This window comes from Rhinatrema bivittatum, chromosome 4, assembly GCF_901001135.1.
Source record: "Rhinatrema bivittatum chromosome 4, aRhiBiv1.1, whole genome shotgun sequence".
NCBI classification, from domain to species: Eukaryota; Metazoa; Chordata; class Amphibia; order Gymnophiona; family Rhinatrematidae; genus Rhinatrema; species Rhinatrema bivittatum.
This window is the reverse complement of record NC_042618.1, coordinates 385539230-385561847: the sequence shown is the minus strand read 5'-3', so window position 1 is coordinate 385561847 and position 22618 is coordinate 385539230. Positions and strand designations below refer to the sequence as shown.

General features: G+C 41.6%; 1 protein-coding gene across 2 annotated transcripts in view; it reads left to right on the top strand.

Annotated features, from left to right (window-relative positions):
- The window catches only part of C4H3orf67 (chromosome 4 C3orf67 homolog), a 479946-nt gene that overhangs the window by 220619 nt on the left and 236709 nt on the right, over positions 1-22618 (top strand). For both annotated transcript variants that reach the window (XM_029600997.1, XM_029600998.1), the window contains 3 exons: positions 1030-1166; positions 4911-5097; positions 19194-19310. In XM_029600997.1, coding sequence (XP_029456857.1) covers positions 1030-1166; positions 4911-5097; positions 19194-19310 — 441 coding nt within the window. The remainder of the gene's footprint in view (positions 1-1029; positions 1167-4910; positions 5098-19193; positions 19311-22618) is intronic.

Here is a 22618-nt window from a genome sequence, read left to right as displayed (position 1 = left end):
GATAACTTGGGCCAGATTCATTAAGGCTTTACTTCCGTTTTGTGTCTATGGGAAAAACCCTTAGGGGTAAATTTTCAAAGATGCGCACATGCGTCCATATGTGCGCAGTTCCTGGTGCGCACACATGGGTGCGGTGATTTTATAACATGCGCGCATTGCCGCACACATAATATCAAATACGATCCCGCACACACATGTGCACCTAATTTTTTTATCGGCTCACGCATGTGCAGGCGGGGAACAACTCGCACGCGCAAGAGGGGGGGCGGTTAGTTACAAACGCGCAGCGATGTGATCGGGCCTATACTTTCCTATTCCCCTACCTTACCTTCCTCCCCTTTCTCTGATTCTCCCCAACCTCTAAACCTACCTTATCGGAATTCTTTTTATTTCAGATCTTACTTGCTCCTCCAAGCAGGAGTAAGTTTGGCGCACCGGCTGGCTGCCGGCATGCGCTTCCCCGGGACAGAGCTTAATGGCCGTTGTCCCAGCCGGCCCCCATCCAGACCCTGCTCTGGCCTGTCCCTTTTTGCTCTGCCAGCATTTCTGCGCATACCAGCAGATATGAGTGTAGCCGGACCATTTTGAAAATGCACCCAGTCACGTGCGTATCTGCCGGGATTTCCACGTGCTAGCATTTTAAAATCGACCCATTACTGAATCAGATATTTAGCTGGATAAGCGCCGAGATTCGGGCTTATCTGGTTAAGTTAATTGGATACGTTAGACCTGCCATAGAGCAAGTCTAACTTATCCTGTTTAACTTATCCAGATATATCTCATCTGGCTAAATAATAAGGCCATCACAGGCATATTCAGCAGCTGAGTTGTGCTGCTGTATATCCAATGTAAATTAGCTGGATAAGTCTTATCCAGCTATCTTACATAGAAGTTTGTTTTGAATGTTGATTTCATGTTTTGCAAGTAAGAACTGCAGAATTCATAGTTTGATTTATTGTTACTAATGCGTCATAATGTGTTGTCATTTTTTTTCTGAAGCATGATTCTTGAAAATATATCTTTTAACAGATCAGTTAACTAATCGAGGATCAGGAAATATTCGAAACAATAAGAATCAAGATGTTTCACATATTGCTTTTGGTTCAAAAGTCCTTGGACCACCTCCATCCACTGGCAGAAAGCTTAGCTTGAGGGTATCAGCAGAGGTATGTACATTATGATGGTAACGTTCAAACAGGTGCGCAGACGCATATGTGCACACTGCGTTGGCCCACACCCAGGGACACAGCTGTTTTATAACTTTAGTACATATATGTGCACGTGATAATATATCCTGGCCGCACGCACATGGGCGCCAAATTTTATGGGAACATAAATCCCCCTTCTACTGCATAAATCAGGGGATTTTAAAAGGGGCACGCACCAACACTGTTCCCAGTTTTATCAGTTAATTCCCAGTTCTCCCAGTTAAGAGAGAGGTCCTCCAATCTCCCATAGTTTAATAGCCCTCACTCCCCTCAGTTAGCCCCAGCACTTACAACCTCACAAATCTCCCTATTTTTCTTTAAATTTTAACTTGCACAGCATCCATAGCAGAAGTAAAGTTACATGGCATATGGCCTCGGCGTGTGCCAGGTCGCGTATTTACGTGCGCATCTCAGGTTCACATCTTGAAATGCCCAGGCTCTGCCCTGCCCCTTTTTGAAAACTTTCTAGATGTGCACACTGTAGGAGATATGTGTGTATCTCACCAGCTTTTAAAATCCAATCTGCATGCACAAGCCTGACTTATTTACGCATCTCCGATTGATGCGCACGTCAGGCTTGTAAAATTCACCTTTTAATCTTTTGGGAGATTCCTGGAATACGGTGAGATTATGTAGAACTTTACTTTTAATAATGTATTTTCCCCCCAGGTAAGCAGGCTGAATTAGCCATGCTGTCTGGGAGCACCCCCTGGCCGCTTGAGGCAGGAACTTCTCCCAGCACAAGCAGAACTTTGCTCCTGCACGCCAGCGTAGTTCCTTCCCACGCGATTGCCAACATCATCTCAGTTTTTGCCTTTCCCAATGGGGGTGGGAGTGAATCGCCAATAGCACTTTTAAGTGCTATCATGGCTCCAAAAGCCCCAGGATTTAAATTTTGTCAGTGCGATAAAATTATGTCCGTCATTGATGGAAATAATTACTGCTACTTATGCCTGGGGCCAGACCACAATATGACTGCCTGTCGAGACTGCGGGAGGATGTCCTCTGGGGCTCAGCGGCAGAGGTCCACGAAGATCACTCGGCTCCATGAAGAGGAAAATGCCACTTCAGGCTCCTGTGCCCTCAAGCATTTGGCGCACTCTTTGCCAGGCCGAGAGCCCAAGCGCCCCAAAGAGGTAAAGCAGGCCATGCGTTCCCTCCCTCCTCCCTGGACAATCTGTACCTCTTCCTACTCTACCTTACTTACCTGCACTCTGTTTCTGTGCTTTGAGTCCAACTGAGATAATGTCAGCAATCGCGCGGGAAGAAGGCACCACACAGGCGTGCAGGAGCAAAGCTCTGCTTGTGCTAGGAGAAGTTCCTGCCTCGAGCCGCCAGGGGGCGCTCCCAGATAGCATGGCTAATTCATCCTGCTATGTACGGAAAACATCATTTACGGTAAGCAAACTTGCTTTTATGAAATGTATTTGTTTTCTTTTAAGATGCAAATTGCGGCTGCGCGCGCATGTTATAAAATCGGGCGTACATTTGTATGCGCCGGGTTGCGCGCACAAATGTACGCCACATGCGTACATTTTAAAATCTGCCCCATAGAAACAGAAATGACGGCAGAGAAAGACCAAACGGCCCATCCAGTCTGTCCAGCAAGCTCCCATACTTATTTTCCCTTACTTCTTTCTCACTTCCCCTCCCACCTTCTCTTTCTCCTTTTCTGCCCTTTCTCTATGGTATCCCTCTCTTCTTTTCTTCCTCTCCCTTTATCACTTTCCCCTTCCCCCCTTACTTTGTCTCATTTTTTGTACCCTCTTTCCTGTTCCCTCTTCTCCTGCCTTTTCCTTATTCCTTTTGCCTTCTAATTCTTTTCCATTCCTTTCCTGCTCTCTTCCTTCTTTCCTTTATCTTTCTTCCTTTTCCTTTCCCTCTTGGCACCTATGCTTTTTACAATATTTTTTTCATTTCACTTTAGATATTGATGTCTGAATATTTAGGTCTTATAACTTCCTCCCCTGATTCTCTGCAGTAAAGAGATGTTTTTTTAGGTAATAGGCTTAGATTGCAAACAAGACATGGGCTATGCATATACATATTTATATTTCTAATGTATTTTTACATATTTTAACATTCTTTTTTTAATTTGTATTTTATTTATGTTTTAAATTTAAATTTTCTTTTTTGTTTTCTTTTTCGTTTTTATATTAGTTCTTTTTCGTTTTTCATAATTTTTAATGTTATATTTATTTTTACTCAAGTACCATAGGGATACTATTATTATTGTTCTTTGCTGCTCTTCTTTTTACAAATATAAGGTATATTTTTGTTATCCTGCTTATTTTATATATTAATGTTATGCTTTGTTAGTTGTATTAGAATGATGCATTGAATTATTTTCTTTATTGCATTTTTATAGATCAAATGTTCAGCCTCTAATGCAGACATTAACTGAAACATGGCAGTGTTGGCTTCTTTTAACATGTTATTGTATTCACTTGTTTATAATTTTATGTAATATCTTTTTGATGTAATGCTTTTAAAATAGTACTTTTTGTTTCTTGTATGTGGGATAGTATATTTATATTTATATTTTGACTGTTTGGTTTGCACCATTCATTATGTTCCAGGTATCAGGTATTTTTGCCTCTGTTTATTAGTGCATCACCCTCAAGACTAGAAAGATTTTAGTGATGATTTCAGACTATGATGGCAATTTTCTAAGCTTTTTATGCAGATAAGCACATATTTATCTGTATAAAAAAAGCTTTTTGAACATTCCCCCCTCAGCAGAGGTAAAAGCACACATTGTTTTAGAATGTGTGTACTTTTACCCACAGAGAAAAGAGAACAGGTTAAATCAACAAGGAACAATGACTATACATACCTTTTGGCAAGTGCCCACAGCGTGTGAACTGGCAAATTTTCAAAGTGAAACTCCTCAGGGAGTTTCTTTTTAAAAATGAGCTTGGCAGTAACCTTGGACTTACAAATTCTGCAAAAAGTCTGAAAGTTGTCCCCTTGATATACAGTATTTTTAGAAGTTCACAGCCTAATATTTTAGCACATTCATGAATAATACATATATATAGTATGGGCCGGATTTTTAAAGGGTTACGCGCGCTGGGACTATTTTCAAAAGGCCCGGCGATGCATGTAAAGCCCTGGGACGCGTGTAAATCCCGGGGCTTTACTAAAGGGGCGGGGCATGGGCGGGGTGGTCCGGGGCAGGGTCAGAGGCTCCAGGCACATTGGTCATTTGCTGCTGTGCTTGGGATTGTGTGCTGGCAGTTGGCCGGCAGGCGCAAAAGGTAAATTAAAAATTTGGGGGGGGGGGTTAGAGTAGGGCTAGGGGGAGGAAAGGTTAGGGTAAGGGGTGGGAAGGTCAGGTTAGGGGGAAGGGAAATTTCCTTCCAGGCCGCTTCGATTTCGGAGCGGCCTGGGAGGGAATGGGGGAAGGCAGCACGGCTCGGTGCGTGCAAAGTGCATAATTGTGCACCCCCTTGCACTCGCCAACCCCCAATTTTATAACATGTGCGCGCACCGCGTAGCGCACGTACATGTAGGCCACATGCGCTTCTTTTAAAATCTACCCCTATATTAGAGGATTTATTCAAACAAAAAATGGATAAAGTAATATTTCTTTTTAGGAGAGTTTACTTGTTTGCTTTTATGTCTATTGACCTTCCATCACTTGTTTGGATTACTTTAAATGTTTCATTTCTCTTTAACAAATTCTATTTCTTTGCTAAGACGGTAAGGTTGATGAGTGACAGAAATGAAAAATCCTCACGCCAATCTAATCTATGTACTTCAGAGGAGTCAGAACAACATCCTGACAGATTCGATATTTTCTCATCACAATTTTGCGATGCTTCAGATCAACGAAACAAAGAAAATATTCACCAAATAAGGCAAAAAACAGAGGTACCTAATTTTGGTAAGACACAGTGGGCCTGATTTTAAAAATCATTTACTTGAGGAAAACTGGGTTTTCCTCGAGTAAATGCACTTTCCTAGAGTAAGTGGGCTTTTGAAAATTGTTACAATGTATGCCATCGAATTGTCCATAGGATTTACTCGCGAAAGTGCATTTTACTCGAGTAAATGGCTTTTGAAAATTGCTACAATAGTAGTTACATTTATGCGCATAACTCCTTTTGAAAATTATCCCCCAAATGTTGGAAGTTATAGGTTGACTTGCAGGAGTAGCGTAAAGCTGTTCAAAAAAGGAACATTTTCTGGTATAAATATTGAGAGACAATAACAGAATCCCCTTAACATTGTACAAAACACATATTATAGGGATCTCTTCACCTTTACAATATCCACCATATATCTTAATTTGTACACATAAATTTATACATATACTATTCAAGTACATCAAAATGTGTCACATATGATATTCTTATTCCAAACAATTTTTTATTATTATTAATCCCAGTTATATAACACACATTACATATTATTCACATATATCATATATATCATACATATCATTATGGACATGTCAGAGAACATCCTAAACATTACTATCCCTCCAAACCCAATAACATACACACATTCTCATCATACATATCACATTCACATGACATACCTCACCATAAAAATATACATTAAAATTCAAAACTTGTAATATCCCCAATGTCTCCCTACTAACACACTCTTCCCAACAAGATGCCTTGTTTCGCCCGTTCGGGCTTCCTCAGGGGGTATTTCTTAACTCACTCCTTAATATCCCTCTGTAACGATCTTCTTGGGGGACACACCCTTGCTTCAATTGTTCATCCATCACCCGATCTCTATTATGTTCTCACTTGTCTGTTCATGTCCATATTCACCTCATAATATTCTCCACAGATACACTATTATGGGCATCTCATGTGTCAAAACCAGCCACCCTCTTACAATTTCCAGCAAACTAACGCCTCACAAGCCTCCCGAATCACCTTCCTGTTATACTCATAAGTGCCTGATATCTATATCTCAACTCTTATTCTCACGGAGTTTCCACATTCCTTCAAAGTGCAGGGGACCTCTGTTCCTCCAGGGTGAATCCGCCCTACAGATATTGTGATGGTGAAGAGATCCCTATAATATGTGTTTTGTGCAAAAAAGGAACATGTCATAGAAATTAATTAGCTTCTATGACTAATCAGAAAAACAATTCAAAGGCATGTTTTATTGTTTCATATCAGCTATACTGAATATTGTGTCTCACTGTTATGTTTATTGTTATCATTAAGATTTGAAATCACTGCTATAGGTAAACATCAGAGAATTAATTAATTTTTATAAAAAATATCCAGAAACAGATACCTACTCATACATTAATATTGAAAAGGAAAATTCTAGATAATATATAGAAATGAGTCAGCAAATAAGTTGTGAAACCTGTCATTGGACTAAAACCACTACTAACACCAGCTGATTTCAGGCACTAGTTTTCTCCAGTACTGACTACTGTAATGCACTTTTACTAGCACTCCTGAATACAACATTAAGGCCACTTCAAATACTTCAAAACACAGCAGCTAGAATACTAACCGGAAAAAGAAGGAGGGACCATATAACTGAAACCCTAGCTGAATTGCATTGGCTACCTATTGAACACAGAATAAAATACAAAGTCTTATGTACCATAAATAAACTAATACTTGATGAAAAATCGGACTGGCTAAACACAGCACTATGAGTACACGTCCCAAACAGAAACCTTTGTTCAGCAATCAAAGCACTTTTTACCATTCCTTCAGTAAAGACAGCAAAACTAACCCGTGAGAGAAAGGGCCTTATCGTTATCAGGCCCCACACTTTGGAACACAATGCCTCTAGAGATCAGAGTACAAAGGGATCTCAAAACCTTTAAGAAAAGTTTTAAAACATGGCTTTTTAAACAAGCTTTTTATAAAGAGACCGGAGAATAGAAAATAAACAAGAATAGGCAGAAAAGCACCAGCACACAGCACTATTCTCAGAATGTGCATTAAAATAGTCTAACAACTCTATTTCACATCAAACGTAATTGTAAAACACAAAGATTATGTATATTATCTGTGAATAGTACCTTACAGGCACACCTGGTCATGACCGTTTTCACTAAACAATCGATTGCATTATTTAATATATTGTAACTGAACCTATTGTGGCACCTGTTAGAATGTACTATAGTAGTGTTACAAGACTGAAAAGGGACCCTGTGTGGTATAGGGTATGCGGGGCATGCGCAGTTTGCCTAGTCAAAGTTCTATAAACTTTGAAATAAGTTTTCTGCATCAGGGCTCCATCTGATGATGTTACCCATGTGTGAGGACTAACATTGTTCTGTCCTCAGAGTACACCTGTTACAGGTGAGCAACTCTGCTTTCTTATTCATTTAAGAAATTAATCTTACTTTCTAATGCTTTTTAATGTTTCAGCTCTGGGGCTGAAGTAATGAAATTAATGTTAAAATCTTGCTACAAGTTAGTGCATGTTTTTGGGTTTTTTTGATTGCCATATTAAAAATGAGCTGAGCTGTACTACCAATGTAGTAATCTAATGATATGAATGGCAATTAAAATAATGTGCACTATAAAAGTTTGCTAAAATAGAATGAAGTTAAAAAGTGCACTGAATTAAATGTGAGCACTGAATCTTTTTTTAAATTTTTTTATTTATGAAATTTAAATAATAACACAAGGAATCTTGTACAGTAACATGAGGGATACATCGTAACATTAAGATATATATTCCAATAAATAAATAAATAAATAAATAAGAAATAACCCTCAAATATTCAGTAAATAAAGGAGGTGGAGAAAGTTAGGAGTGAGACAAAGGAATAAAATAAAAATAAACTGAGAGGTTACCTCATCATTATACAATTTCTACCTAAGTCGACAAAAATTAGTCGCTATTTGCACGAGAGTCCAGTTGAGAAAATTCAAAATATAAATGCTTCCTGGAAGAATATTACATGATACATTTACACGGGTAATGAAGAAAAAATTGAGTGCCAGAAGCCAAAACTTCTTGGCACATGGCAAGAAATTTTTTCCTGAGTTCTTGGGTCACATGAGTTATATTATTTGTTGTCTTATAGTTATATGTAAAGCCCCTTCCGTTTGGGCATCTCACTGTTTTATGTAAACTGGAGTGATTTGTATCCGATGCAAGAACTTCGGTATATAAAAAATTAAAAATAAAAATAAAAAAAAAAAAATATCTGGATAAATCCAAAGTTTTTGACCAAAAAAGGAGTAGCTCGATTATGAGAAAACAATCTTAATATAGAATCATGGTTCTGAGAGAAGACAAAAGAAACCAAAAGTGTCCCTCTAGATGAAACTTATAGAAACATAGAAATGACCGCAGAAGAAGACCAAATGGTCCAGTCTGCCCAGCAAGCTTTCACACTTATTTTTTTTTCATACTTTTCTGTTACTCTTGTCCCTTTAAATAACTTTTTTTGTTCTATTTCCCTTCCACCCCCGCCATCGTAGATAGCAGTGCTGGAGCTGCATCTAAGTGAAGTAACTAGCTAATTGGTTTGGGGTAGTAACTGCTATAATAAGCAAGCTACTCCCATGCTTGTTTACCCAGCCTGTTCAACTCAGTCCTTGTTGGTTGTTTGAATACAAATCAACTTTTCTTCATTCCCCCTGCTGTTGAAGCAGTGAGTTGCGCTGGATATGTATTCTAAGTGAAGTATCAGGCTTGATTCGGGGTAGTAACTGCCGTAACAAGCAAGCTACTCCCACGCTGGTTTACCCAGACTATGTAATTCAGACCTTGTTGGTAGTTGTCTGAATATAAATAATCTTTTCTTCATCCCCCCCGCCGTTGAAGCAGAGAGCTATGCTGGATATGCATTGAAAGTGAAGTATCAGGCATTTTTGGTTTGGGGTAGTAACCGCTGTAACAAGCAAGCTACTCCCCTGTTTTTATGTGGATGCAAATCCTTTTTTCCACATTTCCTCTTGCCGTTGAAGCATAGAGCAATGTTGGAGTTGCATTAACCGTGTGTATGTTTATTGAATAAGGATATTAATCCCCAGGTAGTAACCTCAGAAGAATTTTCTAGGAAATTAGTTAAATCAAGAGGTTTTCCGTGGCCACTTTCCATATCTTGAGCAGAAGATTTATTTGGAAGGATGTAAGCCTTAGCTACTTTCTAGCATAGCTTCAAGGGAAATTTTTAAAATCTCAGAAGCATATCTTTTTTTTATTAATTTATACTTTATTAAATTTCTAGTACATTTTAAAATGGAAAAGAAAATAAGCAAATTTGGATTTACATCACCAATATATCATGTAAACTTACATACATTTGTAAGAGAAAGAAAAATATTATATGTAATTCCAACAAGTTAAGTCCACATTATGGGAAGCCACATCATTAAGAAAACTTTTTAAAGCAATTTCATACCATTATAAACATTTGGAGTCAAAATAACTTATTAACCAGGGGCCGACCAATGGCACTGGTAGCCCCTGTGACATAGTAAGGGCAAAGGCAATCGGCACCATTTTGATTACTGGCAGCCGACGGCCCGAGTGCAGGAGATCGAACCCGGACCCCCGCTGGACCATCAGGGACTTTTGGCAAGTCTTGGGGGACCCTCCTGACCCCCAGGTGGTCCAGCGGGGATCTGTGAGCGACACCCTGCACTTGGGCCATCGGCTGCCAGTATTCAAAATGGCGCCAATAGCCTTTGCCCTTACTATATCACAGGGGCTACTGGTGCCATTGGTCAGCCCCTGTCACATGGTAGGAGCACAAGATGGTGCCGGCCATCTATTGCTCCTACCATGTGACAGGGGCCGACCAATGGCACTGGTAGCCCCTGTGACATAGTAAGGGCAAAGGCTAACGGCGCCTTTTTGAATGCCGGCAGCTGATGGCGTGCATGCAGTAGATGGCTCCCGGACCCCTCGCTGGACCACCAGGGAGTTTTGGTAAGTCTTGGGGGGTCAGGAGGGTGGGGGATTTGTTTAAATTCGCTCCTTTAGATGGCCGAATAATTCGGTGAAGATTTGTTGTATTCATGGGGAGTCGCGATACATTTCGCTTCCCCACGAATACAATGAATATGGCCCTATACGTTGCATATTACCAATACACTGCAAATGAATGCACACCCCTACTAGGTATATCAGTTATCACATGTCAAATTAAAGTACATTGACTCATAAAAGCAAAGAAAACAGGATACGGGTAAGCCATAGAACAAGACAAACATAAAGAGAAAATCAGGCAAGAAGTGTCAACATTTCAGTTCATATAATGAAGGGTGCAAGATGACTTTTGTGGCAAAGGATGGAAAGGATGGGATGATTTCTGAAATCAATAACATATGACGTGTACAGTTCTCCCAGTATGGTGTATTTCTTTCTTTTGACATCGATGCATGGCCTCTTAAATCATTAGTTAGATGTGTATGTTACTGATCAAAAACCTAGTATGAGAGCAAGACAAATTCAAATTAATCAGTGAGAAGATTCCATCATGTCTATAACTTCCTGCTATTCCCTACATTTATACTATTACTATAATATTCCCATTTTATTATTAGTTAACATGCAATAGTCAGAATCACAAACAACTTGAGTGTTCAGACATTACATAGAAACATAAATTTCACTGAACTGCCTCATAAATTCATTCATTGCACAAAAGACAAACAACAATCAACCTAATAAATGAAGGTTGACTGACGTGCCGCAAATGCGCAGTAGAGAGCAGCTCTACTGCGCATGTGCGGGCAAGCACGTCGGTCTCACTAACATGGCGGCGGCGGTGGCATCGGGTGGCGGCGTTGTCGAGTGGCAGCGGCGACAAGGAGCGGCGGCGGTGGCATCGGGCGGCGGCGACGAGGAGCAGTGGCGGCGGCGACGGCCAGTAGCGAGGGAGGAGAGAAGGAGGAGAGATAGAGGGAGGGACTGAGTGAGAGGAAGGGAGGGAGGAAAGAGAGAGAGGGACTGCGTGAGAGGGAGGGAGGAGAGAGAGAGAGAGAGACTGAGTGGGAGGGAGGAGAGAGAGAGACTGAGTGAGAGGGAGGGAGGAGAGAGAGAGAGACTGAGTGAGAGGGAGGGACTGAGTGGGAGGAGGGAGGGAGAGAGAGGGAGGGACTGCGAGAGAGGGAGGAGTGAGTGTGTGGGAGGGAGGGAGGGGGTGGGGAAGAGTGAGGGGAGAGAGAGAATGAAGGGGAGGTGAGAGACAGAGGGATGTGAGTAAGTGAAAGGGTAAGAAGTTGTGGAGCAGAGAAAAAGGGAGTGGAGGAGGGCTGAGGGAGAGGGGATGGGATTGAGAGAGGGTGGGGAGTGACTGAGGGAAGGGGAGAGAGGTGGGAGTGACTGGGAAGGGGAGGGGGCATGAGAGGGAGGAGTGAGTGTGTGGGAGGGAGGGAGGGGGTGGGGAAGAGTGAGGGGAGAGAGAGAATGAAGGGGAGGTGAGAGACAGAGGGATGTGAGTAAGTGGAAGGGTAAGAAGTTGTGGAGCAGAGAAAAGGAGTGGAGGAGGGCTGAGGGAGAGGGGATGGGATTGAGAGAGGGTGGGGAGTGACTGAGGGAAGGGGAGAGAGGTGGGAGTGACTGAGGGAAGGGGAGGGAGGTGAGAGTGAGGGGAAGGAGGCAGTGGGAGACAGAGGGTGAGTAAGACTGAGTGGAGGGAAGGGGGTGAGTGAACGAGGGGAAGGGGGAGTGAGGGAGAAAAAATGTAGAAGGGTGCTGAGTTTGAAAATGGACTGAAAAATTTTTTTAATGTAGCCCGTTTTAACGGGCTTAACGGCTTGTTAACACATATTTGAGCTCAAAAACTAGACCAAAAAGTGTTTGGAAAGTGTTTGAAAGTGTTTGGATCAATCCAGAATAAAACAAAAATCAGAACTGAAATAGATCTGTTTAAAAATGAAAAGTAATCAAACTGGGAAAAATGTCATCTTCAAACATCACATCTCACAGAAAAAGCTGTATTGTCAACCTGGGAAAATATAAAGTCTTTCATATAACAAAATTAAGATAAGGGTTACAGTGAAATTACAGTTCTATTGAAACTGATAGGGATGTGCAGACAAAAGGTTTATGTTCATAAGTCCATAAGTCGAAAAAGGGGGTCAATTTTGGTCAATATGGACATATGGAGAATTCCATAAGTTGAGTCTATGTCCATACGTGCACCGGTTCCCTAAATAAAAATTTAAACCCCTCACCCTCCTTAATCCCCCCCAAGACTTACCAAAACTCCCTGGTGGTCCAGCGGGGAGTCAGGAAGCCATTCCTTTATTCCTTTGCGAGGAGCACATGACGTCCGCGTCACGTCGGAGTGACGCGGCCGTCACGTGGTCCACCGCAGTTCCGCTCCCGGACCCCTCGTTGGACACAAACGGAACTTTTGGCCAGCTTGGGGAGGTCAGGAGGTAAGTCTTGGGGGGGATTAAGGAGGGTGAGGGGTTTAAATTTTTATTTAGGATCAACGATCGCGATTTCCAACGTATTCAACATAGCTATGTTGAATAAGTTGGAAATCCGATCGTTTTCGCCTCATCACTTTTTTAAGTTAAAAAAAAAATAAGTAGCGTTTTACATATAAGTTCAAAACGAATGCACACCCTTAGAAACTGAACATTCTAATATTAATTCAGCAAATAGTGGTCATAAAGCTATCCAAAGTAAAGGCAAATAATAAAAATGCTTTCTTTTTAAGTCTAATCACCTGGGAAAACGTTTTCATGTACTAAAGAAACTACTGTGAATATTTTACCTAAAGAAAGAAATCCTAATCTGTTCTAACCACGGGATTTTCAGTTTATTAAAGCAGAAAAGTAAAAGGAATCTTATCTCTGTATAAACAGTTTCAAACATCCACTCCATTCACAGAGAAAGACACCTGGAAACTAACTGTATGTTTCACCTCATCCCGCCATATAGATTCTTTCCCAAAACAACCAAGAGACAGAGGCTGAGAAACTATAGTCTTCAAACAAAACTAGCTATTATGGACAACATTCAAATCTTTTTACAAACTATAAAAACAAACAAATGTAAGGCTCCCTGCACTATGGCCTAACCAAGGGTTAAATTCTGATTCTTTGCTCTCGTAAGGGGGATGGGAGAGACTCTGGGAAGAAAAACTGCCGGATGCTTAGTAATGCTTTTAACTTTATGTGGAAACAATTCACAAACTAAGGCTAGGGGACTGGGGAATCCTGTATCTTGTGACATAATTAACTTAAACTAAGAATGCTCTAGAAAAAACAAATACCAACTTCAAGCTACAATAAATGTAAATAAAAATATTCACATACCTCACAAAAATAAAGGAAAATACTCACGTGGACCATGTACCTCACGTGGTACCTAATCGTGCCTATGGCTCCGTTAGGTCTTAATTAGTCAGACCCTGTACCTCGACTAATGTAATTTACCCCTATGTTGATAGCGAGTGCGATTTCGTCAGTTTTTTTGCTTACCTCAATCTCATCCCGTAATCACAATGGTACCGCATCTCATCTGATCATGTTGGGGTTACTAAGAAATATTCATTACCTGAGGCGTATATCTCTCAGGGAGTTTACTGCCTTGAGGCGTAAATCTCTCATGCAAAAGCTGCCCAGGGCATATATCTCCTGGCAGAAGGCTGGCAACTAAAGAAATATCTCAGCCTTATATCTAATCTTGATTGAGAAAAGCAAGGAAAAGCAAGAAATTACCTAAGGTCCGAAGCACCCCCCCCCCCCCCCCCCCCCCCCCCCCGGGCCTGAAACCAGAGGGAGTTCAGTCTGCCCATGCCCGAGAAACAGCCATGCTTGAGTTCAGTTGCCGTGCCTTGCAGTGCCCACATTCTCCACCAAATGTTGAACGGGATCATAAAAATGTTAAAACCCTGAATTTACCCCGCCTAGTTTCCTCCCAGTGGTAGGCAGTGGTGAAGCAGACTTTCAGTTTCATAACATAACATTTATTATGTAGCTTAGAGATCTTATAAAAGCTGGCAGGCTTTGTTTATTTCATGCATACATACAAAATAGGATAGAGGAATCTAAAAGGAAAATCAATATTATGTTTTCCTTATAGTAGTAAAGGAGTCCCAACTTACAGAATATACTGTTTTGTGAGCAATGCCATTTACTCATCGTTTTAAATTTACATTACTCTTTTATAGACTGCTAAACATGGTTCTCATAATTCTACCCCTTCCCTTCTCACATCTCTTACGTCTGCTGGTACATTTCCTTCATGCGCCTTTCAGACGTCACACATCCTGCTTACCCAATACCCAGTACTTTGTTTCTTGTTTAACTTTCTTTATCTCACATTTATTTCTGCACTCTCACACCATTCCCAGCCTTGGCATTTTTCTCTCTTCAGGCCTTCCTATTCCAGTTACTAGTCAATATGAGGCATTTTTCTTAAAGCAGCAATTAACAAATAACCTAAATCTTCACCCTCTGCACTAGGGGCCAGATTTTAAGACGTGCGCAGAACCCGGCGCGCACAAATGTACGCCCGATTTTATAACATGCGCGTGCATGTTATAATCCGGGGTCGGCGCATACAAGGGGGTGCACACTAGTGCACCTTGCGTGCGCCGAGCCCTAGGGAAGTCCCGATGGCTTTCCCCGTTCCCTCCGAGGCTACTCCGAAATTGGAGTGGCCTTGGAGGGAATTTTCCTTTCACCCCCACAATCTTCCCCTCCCTTTCCCTACCTAACCCGCCCCCCAGCCCTACCTAAAAACCCCCTAATCTTTATTTTATGAGTTGCGCCTGCTTCTGGGCAGGTGTAGGTTGCGTGCACCAGCCAACAGCTGGCCTGCGATCCCAGGCACAGCGTCAAATGGCCGCTGTGCCTGGAGGCTCCAGTCCCGCCCCTGGACTGCCCCACCTCGCCCATGCCCCGCCCCTTTTTTCAAGCCCCAGGACTTACATGCATACCGGTGCTTTACGTGCACCACTGGGCCTTTTGAAAATAGGCCTGGTGCATGTAACCACGCTACGCGCATAAATCCTTTGAAAATCTGCCCCTAGATGAGTATCCCTTGGGCCTTTCAGTTCCTTTACCATGGGTGTAGATGCCACTATCTTCATCTTCCTTTTTTTTCCCCATCAAAGTGATGACAAACCTTCTCTCTCCAAAATCTTCCCCAGGGCGTGCCCCTTTGGTGCGCGACTTCGGCTGCGTGCCGCTGAGCAGATCTTTAAATAGGCACAGCCGTCTTCGGGCCTGGATGACGTCAGGAGGGCGGGAGACAGATTTTCAAGCTCACCAACACTCAATCCCTTTCGCCCTCGCTCCTTTCGGTGCAGTCTCCACGGTAAGGCTTCCCAGATGCATATCTTTTAAACACATCAACAGATGCAGAATAGAAACTTTAGGGAAATTCACCATTCTGTGATTTAAATATCTTAAGGCATTTTCCACATTTTCAAATTTCTTAGCTTGAATAATCCCACCTTGAACTAGGTTAGATTGAACACTGGATTGAAGCTATTTGATTATCCATAGCTTCAAATTTTTTAACATGAGAGGCAACAACACCTTCTAAATCCTAAGTGCGTCGAAACATATCTGAAGAAACATCCACTAAAGAAGAAATAGACTTAATGGCAGTCCAAACAGTTTCTAAAATTATTACTTGCATGTTATAAAATCAGGAGTTGGCGCGCGCAAGGGGTGCACCTAGCCTGACCTTCCTACCCCTTCCCCTAGCCTTTCCGCCCCCTAACCGAACCCCCCCAAAATTTGTATTTTAACTGTTGTGCCTGCCAGGAGGCAGGCACAAGTAGCTCACGCCAGCACCCTGCCAGCATGCAATCCCCCGGCACAGTGGCAAATGGTCGCTTGGCTGAGGGCCTCTAGCCGCGCCCTACCTGCCCACTCCCTGATGCCCCAGGGCATATCCACATCCCGGGGATTTACGTGCATGACTAGGCCTTTTAAAATAGGCCCGGGGCGCATAAGGCCGGTCATGCACGTAAATCTTCAGAATTTACGCGCGTAACCTTTTTAAAATCCAGGCCTTAGTGTATCTGGATTTCTGGAAAGCATTTGACAAAGTCCCTCATAAGAGACTTGTTAGGAAATTAGAAAGTCATGGAATAAGTGGCAGTGTCCTATTGGGGATTGCCAACTGGTAAAAGATAGAAAACAGAGGGGTAGATTTTAATAAAGTACACCCGCGCATACATTTGTTCGTGCAGCAGGCGCGAAAAAGAGTCCGCCGGATTTTAATAGATACGCGTGTAGCCTTTAAAATCCGGGGTCGGCGCGCGCAAGGCTGTGCAAAATCATCAGCATGCGCGCGCCGAGCCGCACAGCCTGCCTCCGTTCCCTCCACCCCCTCCCCCCCACACCTTCCCCTCCCTTCCCCTACCTAACCCACTCCCCCAGCCCTATCTAACCCCCCCTACCTTTGTTGCAAAAGTTATGCCTGCCTGAGGCAGGCGAAACTTGAGCATGCCGGGCCGGCTGCCGGCGCGCCATGTTCCACTCCGGGGGCTGGTTCGTAGGCTGCAGCCACACCTCTGGAATGCCCCCGGGCCGACACCACGCCCCTGAACATTGCGCCGCCCCCGACACGTCCCCAACACGCCCCCCTAGCAAAGCCCCGGGACTTACATGCGTCCCGTGGCTTTGTGCAAGGGGAGGTTGGGGCAGGTTTTCGGGGGGTACGCTTGTATCCTACGCACGTAACCCTTTGAAAATCTGCCCCAGAGAGGGGCTAAATGGTACATTTTTCCAATGGAAAAAAGTGACTAGTGGAGTGCCCCAGGAATCTGTTCTGGGACCGATGCTTTTTAATATATTTATAAATGATTTGGAAATGGGAACAAGTGAGGTGATCAAATTTGCCGATGACACAAAATTATTCTGAGTTGTCAAATCACAAGAGGATGTACATTGCAAAATTGGGAGACTGGACATGCAAATGGCAAATGAAATTTAATATAGACAAGTGCAAAGTGATACACTTAGGGAAGAGTAACCCAAATTATAGCTACAAAATGCAAGGTTCCACATTAGGAGTCACCACTCAGGAAAAGGATCTAGTGTCATTGTTGAAAATACATTGAAATCTTCTGCTCAGTATGCAGCAGCAGCAGCCAAGAAAGCAAATAGAATGCTAGGGATTATTAGGAAAGGAATGAAGAGTAAAACAGAGAATATCATAATGCCTCTGTAATGCTCCATTGTGTGACCTCATCTTGAGTATTATATTCAGTTCTGGTCATCACAGTTCAAGAAAGATATAGCAGAATTAGAAAAGGTACAAAGAAGGGTGACCAAGATGATAAAGGGGATGAAACAATTCCCCTATGAAGAAAGGCTAAAGAGGTTAGGAATCTTTAGCTTGAAGAAGAGACGGCTGAGGGGAGATATGATAGAGGTCTGTAAAATAATGAGTGGAATGGAACGAGTAAACCTTAATTAGTTGTTTACTCTTTCAAAAAGTACAAAGACAAGGGCACACACAATGAAGTTACTGGGTAATACATTTAAAACTAATAAGAGAATTAAGCTCTGGAATTCATTGCCAGAAGATGTGGTGAAAGCTATTAGTATAACTGCGTTGAAAAAAGGTTTGGACAAGTTCCTGTAGGAAAAGTCCATTAGCAATTATTAAGGGAGAGCTGCAGAAATCCACTGCTTATTCTTGGGCTAAGTAGCTTGGAATCTATTTGCCCCTTGGGATCCTGCCAGATACTTGTGACCTGGCTTGGCCACTGTTGCAAACAGGATACTGGGCTTGATGGACCCTTGGTCTGACCCAGAATGGCAAACCTTATGTTCTTATGTTATTTATTTATTTATTTAAATACTTTTCTATACCGAAGATCATGTACAAGTACATATCGGTTCGGTTTACAGTGAACCAACAGTTGGAAATTACATCAAACAATAAAAACATAATTTAACTAAACCTTGTACAGCAAACAATAAGAACATAATTAACAAAATTGTACTAGTTATGTTCTTAATCATTTTAGCCCGATAATCCTAGGTCAGATACTTTCTGAATTGGCAGTCCTGTGTTAAGAGATTCTCTGATGTATGGGTCCTGGGTCTGGGGGTTCCAGGTTAGAGGATATCTGGCCTAGGGATCCCAAGTCAGAGATTATCTGGCCCAGGGATCTAGGGGCGCAGAGGCTTTGTTGTCCAGATGTTTTGGGTCCAGGGGTCCTGATTCAGAAGCTCTCTGTCCTGGAGGTCCCAGATTCATGGGTCCTAGGTCAAAGGCTGTCTAGCCTGAGGGCTAGAGATTTTTAATACTGAAGTTTTAATTTAAACTGTTGCAGATGTGAGTTAAATGTAACTTCAACTCTAACCCTGATGTCAAAAATTCACCATTAAAAGCACAGTTGTTTAATACTGCTTTTTTTTTTTTTGCACACTTTTCACATAGGTAGTACTATGTAATTTGTACCCTAAAAATTGTTAGTATTCTTATATAGATATAAGTGCACTATTTTTAAGTGATTGCGGAATAGCTCATTTTTTTTGTGCGCCAAAAATGATAATAAATTGGAAGTAATGTTTGCACCCAAAATAATGCTCTAAGCTGGCATTAAAAAGTGTACTATCAATATTACAGTCTATTACATTGGCCCCATGTTATCAATCTTAACAGTTGCTACTGTATAAAAATAAATATATGATGTGGCCAGTTGTAGCATTTTCATCTCTGAGTTTGCAAAATATGAAAGAGGTTTTCAAAGGTCATATATGAAGATGTCTCCAGGAGGACATGACTTGTAATGTGTATATATATGCTGCATGACTATGTCACCTGAGAGTACCAAAATAAAATATTGAATAATAATCCGTCATTATAGTTTTTGACTTACTTGCTTTTTCTGCATATTTTCCCTATTTAAAATACAGATATTTTTAGATATAATAGGGAAATATATTTAAAAGTAAAAACTGTTCTTTATAACAGTTTAATTTTATGAAAAACTATATGATTTACTGTTTTTGACAATTAAATATGAGTGGCCTTTTTTAATGTGAATATGCTTGTTTTCTGTTCATTGATATGGTAATTGGGCCATAGTAGATCAACAGATCGTTCAACCATATCCACCTCGAGAACCATCAGCAGACAAGAATTATAATAGAAGAAGACTGCATATTAGAAGTTCTGACAAAGAAATCACAGCAACAACCAATGGTATGAAAATAACATGATTAATATCTGTTAACTGTATATTTTTTAATAATATACATTAATTTTTCTGAAAATAAGTGGTCTCAGTGGTTTCATACATTTGTAACTCCATTGATCCACTATCATCAGAGAACAAACATCCCACATAAGTAATTCCTCTTTTCTTTTTCAAAAGAATCTGATATAATTTCTGTTAGTTATAACAGTTTTCACAGTTAAATTTAACTAAACTAATATTTAATGATTAAGGGGATTAATTTTCCAAGGGTTTAGGTGCCTGACTAAGGCCTAGATTCATCAAAATGCATGAATAACACCTGTGATAAAGAAAAGGGACATGGCTAGGATAATTTTTTGGATTACTGCACTGTGTGCTATTTACTGCTTCACATAAGTATATTATTATAATGTGTGTTAAATGTATCAAACCCTGTGATATTTTTATTTCACAAGCTGCCCAGGCAGGCATTTTTTTTATTTTGGGGTATTCCTGTGGGACAGATAGACTGATAGACAGACTCTTTATAAGGCTTTCATAGTAGTCAACTGTTTATACCACTATAGGAGAGTCATCTAGTAACTCGAGGTGAAGTTTTGGTGGTAGACTAGGGTTTTGGGGCCAGTTTTACATGCACAGTCAGACGTACGAACAGCACAGTACACATCAGTGAAGACTGGATGTGATTTGGAAAGAGGAATGAATCACAAAGATAAAATTTCTACAATGTTCTCACACCCTAGCTTGATGCAACTCTGCCTGGGTACTATCAAGCTAGGGCGAGAGAACATTGTAGAAATCTCATCTTTGTGTATCTTTCCTCATTCAAAATCACATCCAATCTTCACTGATGTGTACTGTGCTGTTGGTATATCTGACTGTGCATGTAAAACTGACCCTAAAACCCTAGTCCACCACCAAAACCTCTCCTGAAAATATTCAGCTACATAAGGCAGATTATCTGTAGACCTACCCTGCCAGCATGTACATATGGCAGAGTAAGCCTTAAGTGATCCTTTTTTGTGTGGCAGGCTCACTGTCTTGTTACCATGATACATTCTACAGTAGGCCTCTGTCTAGAAAAAGACTACATAAAATAATGTCTTGGTAGGTGTCCTGCCACCTCCTCCTGCCCCCAGATCACATCAACCTGCTGGCCCAGACCCATTAATCAGAAGAACCTGAAAGTACCAGGTATGATGGAATCATTTGCCCTCCCCTTCCCTAAAATATGTTTACATCATCTAAATTCCCCTCCCCCTGAAACACCACAGACTCCCCAGCAGTGAAGCTCTTCCAACCAGGCACACTACCAAATCAAAAAGGCCCACTCCTGGTAGGAAGAGCCTCAGGTGCCAGTGGAGGAGGTGTATACTACAAAACCCTACACACCCATAATATACACTGGCTCGATGACTCCCTCTGCTTCCTCTCCTCCAGCCATCCTACCAGATCAGCCTACAAAGGCATCCTATACACACCTTCCCCTAAGACTACCCACTTCTCCTCCACAAAAGAGCGAGCCCTATCTGTTGCAGGCCCCGCCCTCTGGAATTCTATGCCCCCTGATCTCTGCTTAGAGCCATGTACCCAGAAATTTAAAAAAAGCTAGACATGGCTTTTCAAATTAGCATACACTGAATAGGTTCCCTACCTCCCTACCTCCCTCCCCCGTCCTTACCCCTGTTTTCCGTTATTTGCTCTTCCCCCCCTACTGAATCTTGTACTTTTCCACTTGCTCTTTAACCCCTGTGTACTGCCCAGTACCCCTCATTCTTTGCATAATGTATAATACCACATATAGTATCCCCCGTTACCTTGTATAATGTATAATACTCCTCATATAATACTCTTCATATAATACTTGTATAATGTATAATATTTCATATAGCACCCCCCGTTACCTTGTATAATTTTTAATCCTCCTCGTACCTTAGATGTATTCTCTTGTTATCCTGTACTCTTATTGTGTATATTAATTACACTCCTATTTACTACATTCCACATTTCTGTTACCTTATTTAAGATTCCCCTGTACATCCCCACCCGTTTTGTTCTTCTTGTTGCTCCAGTTTCCTCCGCCCTGTTCCATGTATTTCATTGAGTTCCCTGTAAACCGATATGCTGTACCCACGAATACCGGTATAAAAAAGTTTATAAATAAATAAATGCCCATGTTTCACATGGTTGCTGCGTCAGGAGGAACACACAGAAGAATTTCATATCATTATCACGGGAAGAAAACGGACTTTGTGATTTATGCAGAGCACAGGTTCTTGAGAAAGTTGTATAAATGTGTAGAACAAATGTCGCCGCATTCCTTTTAAATTCTGCAAAGTCTGTTTCCTTCCCGTGATAATGATATGAGATTCTTCTTTGTGTTCGTCTCGATGTAGCACCTGTGCGAAACACAGCCATGTCGAGGAACTGTACACTTTATTATTACTCAATTTAAGCCTCGCTTTACCACTCATTACATAAACGGATTATTCTGAGACTTGAACAGTTTAAAGTGTTACCACACATTCTTTCCTATTGGATTGCGCTGCATGTGTGTGTCTTATACTCCACCTTTTCCTTGTGCATTGTCCATATATGTCTTCAGACCAGAAAAGCAGTTGAGGAATGTGGGGAAGCTTTCCTCCACGCTAAGAAAACCTTCAGTCTCCACCATCACTTCTGTGAAACCTTTATATAAAAAAAAGGAAAAAAACAGGACTAGAACTGAGATTATATGAGGCAAGCTCTGCTCCCTCAACAAGAACATGCTTTCATAAGGGACAATTTTCAAATAACATAGTTGCAAATAACAGGTGGTTTTAACACACATATTGTATGCAGCTTTTCACAGAGAACCTCATATCATTTCTTTTTGAAAATTACCAAATGCAATATGCACACATTAAGAGGCTGATGCAATTTAAATCGTGGAAAGCGGGCGCTGAAAAGTCAGCGCCCACTTTCCTAATGTGCGCATGACACCCGCAAGGGGGGGGGGCACCATGCAATATGTAAATTAGGGGGTCGCGCTAACCCGACCCCGCCGCAGCTGCCGGTTATGAAGACCGACGCCGGTAAACTCGGCATCCGTTTTCATTACTGGCAGACTGAAAACGGACGCTGAGTTTACCGGCGTTGGTCTTCATAACTCGGCAGTCTGCCGAGGTTTTTTGTTTTTTTTTTTACTTTAAAAAAGAAGTACAGAAAAGCAGTTTTTTCTGCTTTTCTGTACTTCTTTTACCTGTGCTCAGCTATTAACGCACATTTACTTTTTTGCATGCAGAGTGAATGAGTAATAGGCTCATTCATATGC